Genomic DNA, 12,251 nt, shown 5'->3' with positions numbered 1-12,251 from the left:
GATCAATCAATGTGTAATTGTGAAAAATTTATTCCGACTTCTCTTGTTTTTTATTTTGCTCAGGATTGGTCAAGGTGGAACGATAATTGGCCGAAGAAAAAAGTAAATTAGCGTGTAATATTATTCCAAAAGCCAGTTATTTAAGATCAGCAAGAAAACATGGTGACCCAATTTAACAAGAAAACACGCGAACTTGTAAAAAAATTTCTCGCAAGATTCTATGAAAATGTGTTATGATTATTTAAACGTATAATAAAAAGAAGACAATTTACAATCACGATATACGCAGTTATATTAAAAATGTGAGTAGTTTTATACTCTATTCTATAAATGTGAATAGATTTGAGAATTATCTTTCTCGAAACTTTTTCAAATGTATTCTCATTCAAAGTATTGCTGCCTCGTTAATCGTTATCTCCACTTTTCCACCTTTTTATCACCTTTTCATTTCCCCACTATCATTTCACAAAATTTCCAATATCAAATTTCAATTGATTTTTCGTTATAATTATTAGTCTTACCGCTGGGACACCTGAATTCGTCGAATTGACACTTCCATTCCTCGCAGTTCTTCTCGTCGCTCCCATCATCGCAGTCGACGATTTTATTGCACACCAGGTCTCGTTTCAGGCATTGCCCGCTATCACATTTGAAATTTCCTGGACAACCTTCGCAGTTCAACTCGTCCGATCCGTCCGAGCAATCGTTCTCGGAGTCGCACTTGGCGGACAGTTTCACGCAATACGCGCCATCCCTGGACGTTCCGTTCACGCATTGGAATTGCCCGGCCGCACACTTGGAAAACACGGCGCTCGGAGGCAGATTCAGGAACGAAACGTCTATGTGGCTGGTCGCTTCCACGGTTACAGTCTCCGGTAATTTGGTTTGGATCGATGAAACGGGTATCGTAGTGATCGAAGGAACGAAGGGTGATTCCGTTTCGTTTATTTTTTCGTTGTCCAGTGTTGTCACCGGCTCCATGGTCGTGTGGCCTTCGTTAGACGATTCGTTCGTTACCGACGGATGTTCCGTCGCAACTCCGTCTGATCGATGGAAATGATGCAAGTTTCGAAGAGGTACGAAAGGCTCCGTAACAAATTCCGGCTCTATGATCTTCTCTGAAACGGGTATGAAACTGGGATACTTCTTCGCTGCGTCTGGCACCGTTATGCTGGTTCTACCACCGAGATTTTCATTGGCCATGGAGCTTCGAACTTCCGTTTGATTCGATCCACTGGTAGTCTCGATGATTTTCAATTTTGGTACAGAATTTTCTTCTTTGTCAGTGGTGGCAGTGATTGCCTCCTCTTTGATCTCGCCCACCGTTTGCGGCGTTTCTGTAGATGACAGTTCTGGTACATCCGTCAACGCGTTCTCATCCTCGTTCTCCTCCAAATTCAATTCTTTCTCTTTCTTGTACTTGTACTTATCAATGACCTTTTTGTCGGTCGATTTCTTCTTCACGTCTAAATTCTTTTCTAATGGGATCACTTTTAAATCTTCCTCCGTTAGATCACCCATATTTAAGTTAGCCTTGGGCGTGGTCATGATAAAATGGGTCTTGTAGTCGAATCTTATCGGTACAGTGTCATCGTCTAATATTTCAATCACAGGTTTAACGTTCTCCGTGGTAGAGGAAGTCTCGGACGTTCTCTGCGATTCCGTCGCAGTTTCATTGTTGGATGTCGAAGGAGAAGGTTCGAGCGTTGAGCTTTCCGTCGCATTCTCCTTCGTATTCTCCTCGATACTCGTTGTCGTTGGCGCACTCGAATTTTCCTCACTTGTGTTATCCAACGTTGAAACAACATTTCCCTGTAACGCGTTACTTTTATTGCCCATATTTTCCATCGAATCATTAACAGTATCGTTCTGACTATTCATTTGTCCTCCTGAATTAATCACTCGAGTTCCATTGTCATTCGTATCAAGCGTTTCCTTTCGTTCAGAAGACACGTTTTCCAAATTGCCAGTTTTCGTTTCGATGTCTGACCTCATGGTGGAGGTGGTTAGCAACGCGTCGTTTTCGGTAGTCTGCAATTCTTCCGGCAATATCGGTACCTGGGCAGTAGTTTTAGTCTCCATCGACATCACGTGAGTAGTTGGTACCTGAACTGTCGTTCCATCCTCCACGTGTTCCGTGCCATTGTCCTTTCGAGGATTCTCCTCGGTCACAGTGGTGCTCTCCACTTTCTCAGTCGTTGACATCTCTTGCTGTATTTCCAACGGAAGCACAGGTATCTGAGTGGTCAACTTGGCATCCTCTGGATGCCTGTCAGGAATGTTTCCAATCATGGCCAACGCGTCTTCCGTGTCGTTCATCGCCGTCACGTTCGTCGTATCATTTACTCCACGAGATTCATCCGCGTTGAACGATTTTCCATTCACTAATTCGTTAGATCCATCCTTAATTCTCTTGGATTGAACTTCTGTGTCGTCCTGCTGATACCCTTTGCTCAAACTGTCATCGTTAATGTCGTTATACTGATCCTCCACGGCATTCTCCTCTGGCTTTTCCGAGGATGCTTGAACCGTAACGTTATCTTTCGATCTCTCTTCTTCCCCAATAACTGGGCCAGCTTCTGTAATTTCTGATTTATCTTTACTCGAATCGTATTTCACAGTAGTTTCAATCTCCTTGAACTGTTCTTCTAACGGCACCACTTTCAACGCCTCTTCGTCTTCCTCAGAAGCTGTTCCACTCTCGTTCTCGATCGAAACTCGATGCTCCTCGTTCCTGGCTGACTTATCAGCATCGTAAGTGAGCAATAGCCCGTTTTGAATCCCGGATTCCGTGTCGTTACTTTCGACAGCGTCCAACCCGTCACTTTTGAATCCACGACCGATCTCGTTCCGCTCGTCAGACTTCGCGTTATCGCGCACAACGTCGTGGATGTCGTTCAGAGAGTCCTTTAATTCGGTTTCATTCGTGTTCCGTTCCGTGGAGGGAGAAGTTTCCGGTGGAGGTTTGTCGGTGATCACATCTTCGACGTGATCTTCGAAAGGATTGGGCACGTCTTGCTCGTCCTTGTCCAATCTAGGCGCCTTCTTCACCTCCTTTTCCTTCTGGACATCCGGCAAGAAGGGGGACATATCGTCCGCGTGCTTGTCATAAGCCGAGTCAAATTTCTCCGTCGCGTGTTCGACCGTGTTCTCAGGGAACATTGCTGGATGCAGGGGATGATTGGTCGAATGGTCCAAATTCTCCTCATAGCGAACAGAGTCGCTTGGAGAAACAGCGTTCTCGTCTGGACGTACAGTGGATCGATGCAGAGTCGTCTCAACAACTTCTGTGGAGGATGGAATTTTACTTCTTGACGAATCTTGGCTGTTTGTCGACGATCCATTCGACAAGGATTGGACGCTTTGCTCGGGAATCAATTGCGGAATAATTGCGTGTGGATCGTGAACCACTTCCGTGGTGTGCTCCGTTTTTGGTATCAGCATAATGTGCTCTTCCGTGTCGTTCACCAGTGGTTCTATCAGAGGTTCCACGTTATGGCCGAAATTCTTTGGCAATTTGGGGAAGACTGTCGTTGGCATGTGCTCAATCACGTTGGTCTCATTCGTCGAATCACGAGAAGGTGATTCAGTTTCCATAGTGGATTCATTTGACGGTGCTAATGTATTCTGAGATTTAGACTCTTCGTTATCCATTTCTGTGCTGTTACTTTCTGCAACGGGATTTGATTCGGTCGTGCTTTCCGATTTAGTGTCCGTCACTGTGTTAGGGGAGGTTATCTCAGAATTAGTGGTGGATTCTATTTCAGGAACTAAAGATTGAGGATCACTGGATGAAATGGACGAAATGGAACTAGATTCTGAAGAGGAGTTCATCGTTTCGTCATTGTTTATACTCATTGTGGTGTATATAGTTGTTTCATCTTGTGGCATATTGGTTGTTTCGGTGATTTGCTCGTTTTTATCCATTTCTATAGGGTTTGAAGTTGTTACCTTTTCCTCGTTGTTTTCCATCATCGTTGTGCCTACAACTGTGACACTTGATTCGGAATGATCATCAGAAAACGAATGATTCGACGTCATAGTCTGTTCGATATCAGAGATCAGAGGTATCACTGGTAAAGATTCATCATTGCTTGCCATTTCGTTATTTGGTAACGTAGTTTCACTAAGCATCATTGGCGTTGTAGATTCTGACTCCATGTTTGTAGGAACATTAGGTATAAGTGTATTTGCTGTTTCTTTTTCAATCATAGGTGATTCTGTGGAAGATTCGTTAATCGATTCAGAAGATTCCTTATTCACAATTACAGATTCGGTAGAAGATTCAGTTTTATCAGTAAATGTTTTCTCGGTAAAATCTTTTGGCACTATAGTGTTTTGTATTTCGGTAGAATGCTCAACAATAGAAGGCATGTTTTCACGAGATTTTTCATCATTGAATAATTCTGGTTCGATGGGTGATAAGGTTGATAATAATTCATGTTCGGTAGAAGAATCTTCTTTTCCGGATATTTCAGGCCTAATAGTAAAATCTAATTGAAGAGGTAGTTCTGGATGCTCGGTTGCAGTTAATTTTGTTGATAATTCACTAACAGGATTTGCTTCAGTAATTGGTTCAGCAGAAGCTTCTACTTCGGTAGATGGTTGTGATTCTCTAGTAGGTTCAGGTTTATTAAATTCAGTAGATTGTGGTTCCATGGAACTGACTAGCTCGGTATTAATCATTTTTGTGGAAGATTCTGGATCGAACTCTAATTCATTAGGAGATTTTGGTTCAGGCTCAGCAGACGGTTCAGGCTCAGCAGACGGTTCAGGCTCAGCAGACGGTTCAGGCTTAACAGACGGTTCTGGCTCAGCAGATGGTTCAGGTTCAGCAGATGGTTCAGGTCCAGCAGACGGCTCAGGTTCAGCAGAAGGTTCAGGTTTAACAGATGGCTCAGGCTCAGAAGAAGGTTCAGGTTCAGCAGACGGCTCAGGCTCAGCAGATGGTTCTGGCTCAACAGACGGTTCTGGCTCAGCAGACGGTTCAGGCTCAGCTGAAGGTTCAGGTTCAGCGGATGGCTCAGGCTCAGCAGAAGGTTCAGGTTCAGTGGATGGCTCAGGCTCAGCGGATGGTTTTGGCTCAACAGACGGTTCAGGTTCAGCCGAAGGTTCAGGTTCAGCGGATGGCTCAGGCTCAGCAGACGGTTCAGGTTCAGCAGAAGGTTCAGGTTCAGAGGATGGCTCAGGTTCAGCAGAAGGTTCAGGTTCAGCAGACGGTTCAGGTTCAGAGGACGGTTCAGGCTCAGCAGAAGGTTCAGGTTTAGCAGACGGTTCAAGTTCAGCAGAAGGTTCAGGTTCAACAGAAGGTTCAGGTTCAGCGGATGGCTCAGGCTCAGCAGATGGTTCAGGTTCAGCAAAAGATTTAGAATTGGATTCTATTTCAGGTTTCTGTTCAGGAGTCGACAAGCTTGAATAATCATACGTCGAGTGATCGTGTTCCGAATGATCATGCATCGAGTGTTCATGTTCCGAATGATCATGCATCGAATGATCGTGCATCGAATGATCGTGCATCGAATGTTCATACGTCGAATAATCATGCATCGAATGATCGTGGTTCGAATGATCGTGCATCCAATGCATCGAATCGGATTCGTCATTGAACACGCGATTCTCTTCCGTCGTGGCCGTCTGCGTGGGTTCCGGTTCCGCCGAAGAATGTGGATATACGTGAAATTCGTGTTCGTTGTCTTGTGGCGCGTGTCCATTGTGCGTTGTTTCCGTGCTAAAGTCCAAGTGATCCCAATTGTCGGGTCTCCTCGGTTCAAACACCGATCCAGGTCCTCTGCTTCTTCCCTGCACGTAATCGTGCACCATTTCCGTATTGGTCTCCGGCACCTCGTCATCCATTTCCACGTTGCTCAAGTCATTCTCATCAACGCAATTCTTTCCATCACTGGCTAACACCTTTCTAGTTCTGCAGAAGCAAACGAACAGACCTTTCGAGTAATCGTAATTGCACCCTTCTGAACACCCAAAGCTCCCGCTCTGACATTCGTCGACCAACTTGGTCACCTTTAAACTGTTCAAATGATAATGTCCAATCATGTTGCCACTTTTCTGCAACGTTTTCTCGATCATCTGTTGCGTTTCTTCTGGGATGGAACGCGGTGGATAACTTATCCTAAACTTCACTTCACCGTCCCTGTTTATGCCATACACTTTGACGATCGTTTCGTTATCCATTGGCTGCCTCAACATGCTCCTCAAGTATTCTTCTATCTCCGTGCTCACTTGTCTGTACACCCTCGACTTCGGATCGCTTAGATCGTTGTCCCATTGGAACTCGTCTAATTTTAACACACCGTCCAACGCGCTTGGGACCGTGTTGTAAAGAGTCTCGTCGGTCGTTGGCCAGGATGGGAACGTCGAAGTCGCGGGCGGTGGACTCGGCGGAGGATTCTTCATGTACTCTTGACTTTCGGCCGTTCTCACGTCACCAAATTGCCGCGAATTCTGCTGAAGATTGTCCAGAGGTTCGGAAGTCTCTTGCGTCAAGATCACTCCGGCTAGGACAGAATCGATCGATTAATTTTAGGTTAAGTTTCACTGTTCGAGGCCGATACTCAATCAGCACATTAAAGACAAATCATCGAAATTAGAAATTTAAGGGAAAGAGACACTTACTCGCCGCCAAAATGGCGATGATGACAGCTATCAGTACGACAGCCAAGCAACATCCCCAACAGGCCATTCTTCTCCAATACGAGCTCCTCGATCTCTTATCCTTCGTTACGTAAAGTTTCTCGCCCCTGTAACACAATTTCACCCGTAATTAACAACGATAATCACGAACAATGTCAATCAGGAATCATCCCCATCCTGGACCCAAAATAAGCGTATTTTGTACAGCATTGTGCTTTGCCAATGTTTCGAGACCTTCTTTCAGCCATCAAATAGGATTAAAAGCTTCCCTAAACGAACAGACACCATATCCTGAAACGACTTCGTCGCGATTAATCGACCTCCTTAATCGAACGAAAAAAAAATTTCCTCCACGTTCCTTATTAATCATTGTTTCTTTTTTTTTATTCCTCTCGTTTTCGAATTTAAAACTCTCGATATATATATACATATACATACATATATATATGTACATATATATATTCTCGAAAAAGAAAATTCCGTGCTCGTTTCACCTCGCGACGAATGCTCGCGTGATCGGTAGTGTCCACGTGTTGGGAGTGCTTGCTTCTGAGGTAGTGGTTGTAATCGTTTCTTTGCTTGTTAAAGGCCTGTTAGGCATACATCCTCCAACAATGATAATGATGCTGCGTGTGAGCGCACTACTCGGTGAATCCTGAAGCACCTAACGGGATAAAATATAAAGTATAAAAAAAAAAAAAATACATATATATATATTTATAAATCTATCCTCAGCTTCTGTCCAACTCTCTAATAGCCATTTTCTAATACGCTTTCATATCCCGGTGCATTTTGCGAGAATGCTTGTGAATATATATATGCTTGTTGGCATTCCATCGTTGGGTGTGTCGTCATTTGATGATTAGAGATGGAAGAAGAAGGGTAGAGGAGGAGGGTAGAGAGAGAGAGGAGGAAGAAGAGAAAATGCTCGGGGAGCAGCGGGGGTTGTAAGCGAGTTAGTTTCGTAGAATATCGTGCACCATCTCGTTCATCGATCAGCACACACACACACATACACACATTCTCTCTCTCGCCTCCTCGTAAGCATCCTTCAATGTACCTGAGGGCTGTCAGCCAGTGGGAATAGTCGACCAGTCCGGCGGCAGGGTCTCTCAGGCTGAGTCCCTCGCGGCCGACGCCGGGGCCCAAATCAAAACGCACTCCAGCCACGGTTGTTTCAACCTCGGCCTCGGGACCCCTGCTAGGTATCGTGACAACAGAAAACACCGTCTAACTCTCTACACTCGGCTCTCTGCTGCTGGCCTCTCTCCTCTGTCCTCGCGTATCATCGTCTCTTACGTATGTCTGTCCTTACGTTTTTTTTCTACTTGTCTATGTGTACACGTTTGTTACGTTCTATGTGTTTCGTGTTTCCTATACGTGTGTACATTATTATCTGCTCGTAGGTGTGTCGGGAGGGGTGGTGTGTATAAATCTCGCGGCCAGCGGAGGCGAAGCTGTGTGTATAAACGTGACTCTAAGGGAACGAATCTCGCGTGGAGCATGTACTGGTTCGGTTGATCCTCGCGTGATCCGAGTCCTTGCACTCTGCCTCCATTTCTTATTTTTTTCTCGATTTTAATCAAGCTGATGCATCGGCAGATGCGGTGGTTAATTTTGAACCATTGGACCAGTTATTCTTTCTTTTTTTTTTTTTTTTAAGATCGAATTCGAGCGTTGAAGGATACGGAGAAGGGTAGGTTAAATATGGATCCATGTTTTTAATTATTGATGAGAAGTTTCAATGAAGGATTGGTTCTAAAAAAGGGCAGTTCTAGAAAGGACAGAAGCAGTATCGTGAAGTTCATTCACGAAACGATCGAGGATAATAATATAAATAATGTCGATTTGTATATGCTCCCTGCGAAGATGACGTTCAAACTCTATTGCGTAATTCCGTTGTTACGGAGCACTCTACTGCTTTTGCTTCTTCTCTAAGACAAAGTACGTAGCAACAGCCTCGCAAGGTGTTTGGGGCGAACAGCATAAATCAATCGGCTACTTTTGCTTTTCCTAAAAATCATCCTCGAGAAATGCTGTTTACGTCGCCTCGAACGAGAAGCAAGCGATCGAAAAAAGAAAGAAAGAAAGAAAGAAAGAAAGAAAGAAAGAAAGAAAGGAACAACTACGCGACACTACTCAGCAGGCCAATCACAGAGATTTATCGTACACATCAATCCCTTCCTTTTTCTTTTTTTCTCTTCAATTCAATCTCGACGAATTTTTCGTTCCTCTCCACTTTTTCGTCGTGAGAATAAAAAAGTTATTTTACTATCATCATCATCATTATTATTCATCGTTTATTTTTAAGATAACAGAAATGATCCATCCATGGATTGGAAAATAATTCGAAGCTGATTCAGAGTTCTATTTCCGACGAAGGACGGTCATTCCTACGTTTCGCTATGTGAAACGTTGTGACACATTCGTTTCGCAAGCCCCTCCATCGGTGAACGTAATCCGTTACGTTCTAAGCACTTTCGTTCTTTCGATATTTGCTATTTTCTCTCTCTCTCTCTCTCTCTCTCTCCTCTATTTTTTAATCGGTAATATTTCACTTTGCGGTGTCGCGTTTGATTAATCGTGTGCCTTGCCAGAATGTGGATATTTATTTACGCGAATAATTAACGATGGTTGGAAATATCGAGAGAGAAGAGCTTAATTCCATAAGTTTTTAAATTTCGAATTGCGATTATTATTATTATTATAATTTTTCGTAATAGCGAACGTTGATTAAAAAAAATGTATCGAAATATTGGACTGCAATAATTCTTGATTTTTAAAAATTAAATTGAATTTAATTTCGTGATAATTTCCTTCGTGCGTCGAAAGAAAAATTGAAAGAATCGCAATAAGGAACATTGATTTCATCGGCAGAAAAATATACGTTAAGTAATCTAGGAATATATTATCATACGTAAGCTAGGAGGCTTGAGAAATGGAGGACGAGCAAAACTGATGCGAGGAGAATATTAAAATTTTAATGAAATCAAGCTTTGTTTCAGGATCTATAAAGAATTATTTTTCGAAAATTCATGCATCCGTCTGGTTTTTTTATTTTATGGAATTCCAATTTCATCTTTCCGATGAATTTACTTATTAAATTTTGTGTAACATAATCTATCAATATTATTATTCAATCATATTCACGATGTTATTATAATTACTTTCTTGCACTGTTTTTTTACGCCATTAATATTTTCGAATTCAACGACGACACGTTCTTTCCTCGATCCGTATTCAACTCGACGAATCGGTCGTTTTAACAACTATGCAAAACGAGGAATGAATTAAACATACATTTCGGTATCCAGAAAGGCCTTAAATGTATTCCAATAGCAATATTTCTTCAAGTTTCATGTATTTTTATTGCATCGATTGTTGCACGAAATGAAGAAGAATTATTGTGTTACAAAGGAAAAAATAATACAAGTATATAGAAACATAATTCGAAGAAACTCTGGAAAAAGCGAATATAAAGAAATAAAAGATTCGCGTCAAAAAATGAATTAATCGAAAATCAATATTTTTTCTTATTATTAATTCAAAATTCGAAAGAAAAAGTATTTTTTTACGAATCAATCGATGCTTCCTTTTTCTTTAAATAAATTCTTACAACAACAATTTTCCTCTCTCCAAGCATTTCATCTGACAAACTCTGGAAAATAAGCTCTTCCACGACTCGATTCGAAATAATAAGATATCAAAAAGAAACGAGATATATATTGTGACACATGTATAATTTCATTTCTCGGTGTTCTGCTTGATATTGTCTTACTTTCTTGCTAAAAAAAAAAAAAGAAAAGAAAAGAAAAGAAAAGAAAAGTTCAAACGATCTTGTAACGCCCCGGACTGGTGAACACGATCGAATGTTAAACAGTAGCCAGGAAGAGAACACAGAGAGCAGGGGAACATTTTTCATCCGTTCCTTTACCTGATGTACTTTCGATGCTCGTTCACTGGAACGAAGTACTCCTCGTAGGGATCGGCTGGAACCTCGCAAGCTTCCTGGCCCTTCGTTTGGAGATTGTTGCCCGCGTAAGGCCTCATCGAGACCAGTTCCAAGTTTACTGCCTCGATCTGCTCTTTCTTTCCGGTATCTACGAGAAACGAGAAATTGTTTAACGAGGTAAATATTGGTTTTTAGTGGCTACGATTCTTCCACGGATGCATTGGTAGAATATTATTTATGATTCTTTTTTGGTTCTTTTTTTTCTTCGTGATGAAGATTTTTTCTTCACTTTTTTATTTATAATCAAGATATTATTGAACCAATTCATAATTGTGATCGTGATAACAGTTTTTTTTAAAAAAGAAAGGATAACAAAGGATAAGTAAAATAAAATTTTTATTATTGCCTGATAATAATTGAGTGTTGCGGTGAAAATGGTGATTTATTTAACATTTGTTCGACGCATCGACGCTTAAACTGAACTGATGTACACTTAATTTATCTAATTAAGATTTATCAGATTTCACTCGATTCGTGTATCGTGTGATTTTTCATGCGTGTCGATAATTGCTATTCACTTGTTATTCAATTTTTTGATGTTTCAACAATATTATAAAAATGGTACGTATATCTTTCAACTAATTATATTATATTATACCATGTTTTTTTCTGTAATAACTTTCTCTCTTTTTCTGATACATAGTGCAAGTACAAGTAGAATTCGAATTTAAATTAAATTTCTTACATATTTTGAGAGTATCTTGAAGAAGAATTATATAATTTATATAAATACAACATTATACACGGTATCAAAGTATATATTTTATAAGGCGAAGCTGTTGTCGTGTTGTAAAATCGATGTTAATAAGAGAAAAAAATTAGTTAATTAACGCGTTTATTTGAACAAAGTTCAAAAGTCGATGTACTATTATTGGGAAACATTCTTCGCCCATAAATTTGCTAGTAAAGAAAATATATTCCATTATGTATTGACGGAAGTTGATTGCAAATATATTGACGTTTTACCTCTTTGAAAGCAATAATGAAATGAAGTAAAGAATAATTTTACAATAATAGTGGTTAGGCAATTAAATTTATACTTTCTAAAGTAACAAGGAATTGATAAAATAATAACAGTAAAAAAAAAAAAGGGGAAAAAAATAAGTAAAAAGATATAAATAAATAAATAAATAAAAAATGTATGAAATAGAAAAAATATAATATTTAATTTAAACTAATATTTCCAGAATTATTATTTAAATTAGGAATAATAAGTTATTTTTATAAATGATAAATAAAATGAAGTATTGAAAAATTACTTTCATATTTATTAATTACATTTATACTATATTTTGTTTATCAAAGTATAATACTTCATTTATTTTCAGTGAAAGTAAATTTAGATAATCTTTACAAGATTTGCAACAGAATTAATTTTTTTAATTTCTTAAATCTGTTGTCACGAGTTATATATAGATACTACACATAGACACGTGGATGTACTTTTTTTACAAATTAATCATTTTGATCGTTCATATATTTCCTGCGCGTTTCACTGACCTCGAACGACTTTTTCTTGGTGAACTGATTGGTATTGGTGATGGTGGTTGTAATTAACGATCGAAAGTCATGCGGATCGATGCAGATTTCA

The 12,251-nt window shown here is 40.4% G+C and overlaps 1 protein-coding gene across 5 annotated transcripts in view; it reads right to left on the bottom strand.

Moving 5' to 3' along the window:
* Positions 1-12,251, bottom strand: part of LOC412763 (cardiomyopathy-associated protein 5) — a 69,683-nt gene that overhangs the window by 3,906 nt on the left and 53,526 nt on the right. For 3 of the 5 annotated variants that reach the window (XM_006561660.3, XM_016913976.2, XM_016913975.2), the window contains exons 3-6: positions 10,583-10,748; positions 7,709-7,849; positions 6,631-6,755; positions 522-6,512 (exon numbers count right to left, since the gene is read on the bottom strand). In XM_006561660.3, the coding sequence (XP_006561723.2) occupies positions 522-6,512; positions 6,631-6,755; positions 7,709-7,849; positions 10,583-10,748 (6,423 nt within the window). The remainder of the gene's footprint in view (positions 1-521; positions 6,513-6,630; positions 6,756-7,708; positions 7,850-10,582; positions 10,749-12,251) is intronic. The other 2 variants (XM_006561661.3, XM_006561662.3) reach the window with 2 other exon arrangements.

Source organism: Apis mellifera, linkage group LG9 (genome assembly GCF_003254395.2).
Source record: "Apis mellifera strain DH4 linkage group LG9, Amel_HAv3.1, whole genome shotgun sequence".
Taxonomy (NCBI): Eukaryota; Metazoa; Arthropoda; class Insecta; order Hymenoptera; family Apidae; genus Apis; species Apis mellifera.
This window is presented reverse-complemented; position numbering and strand designations above follow the sequence as displayed.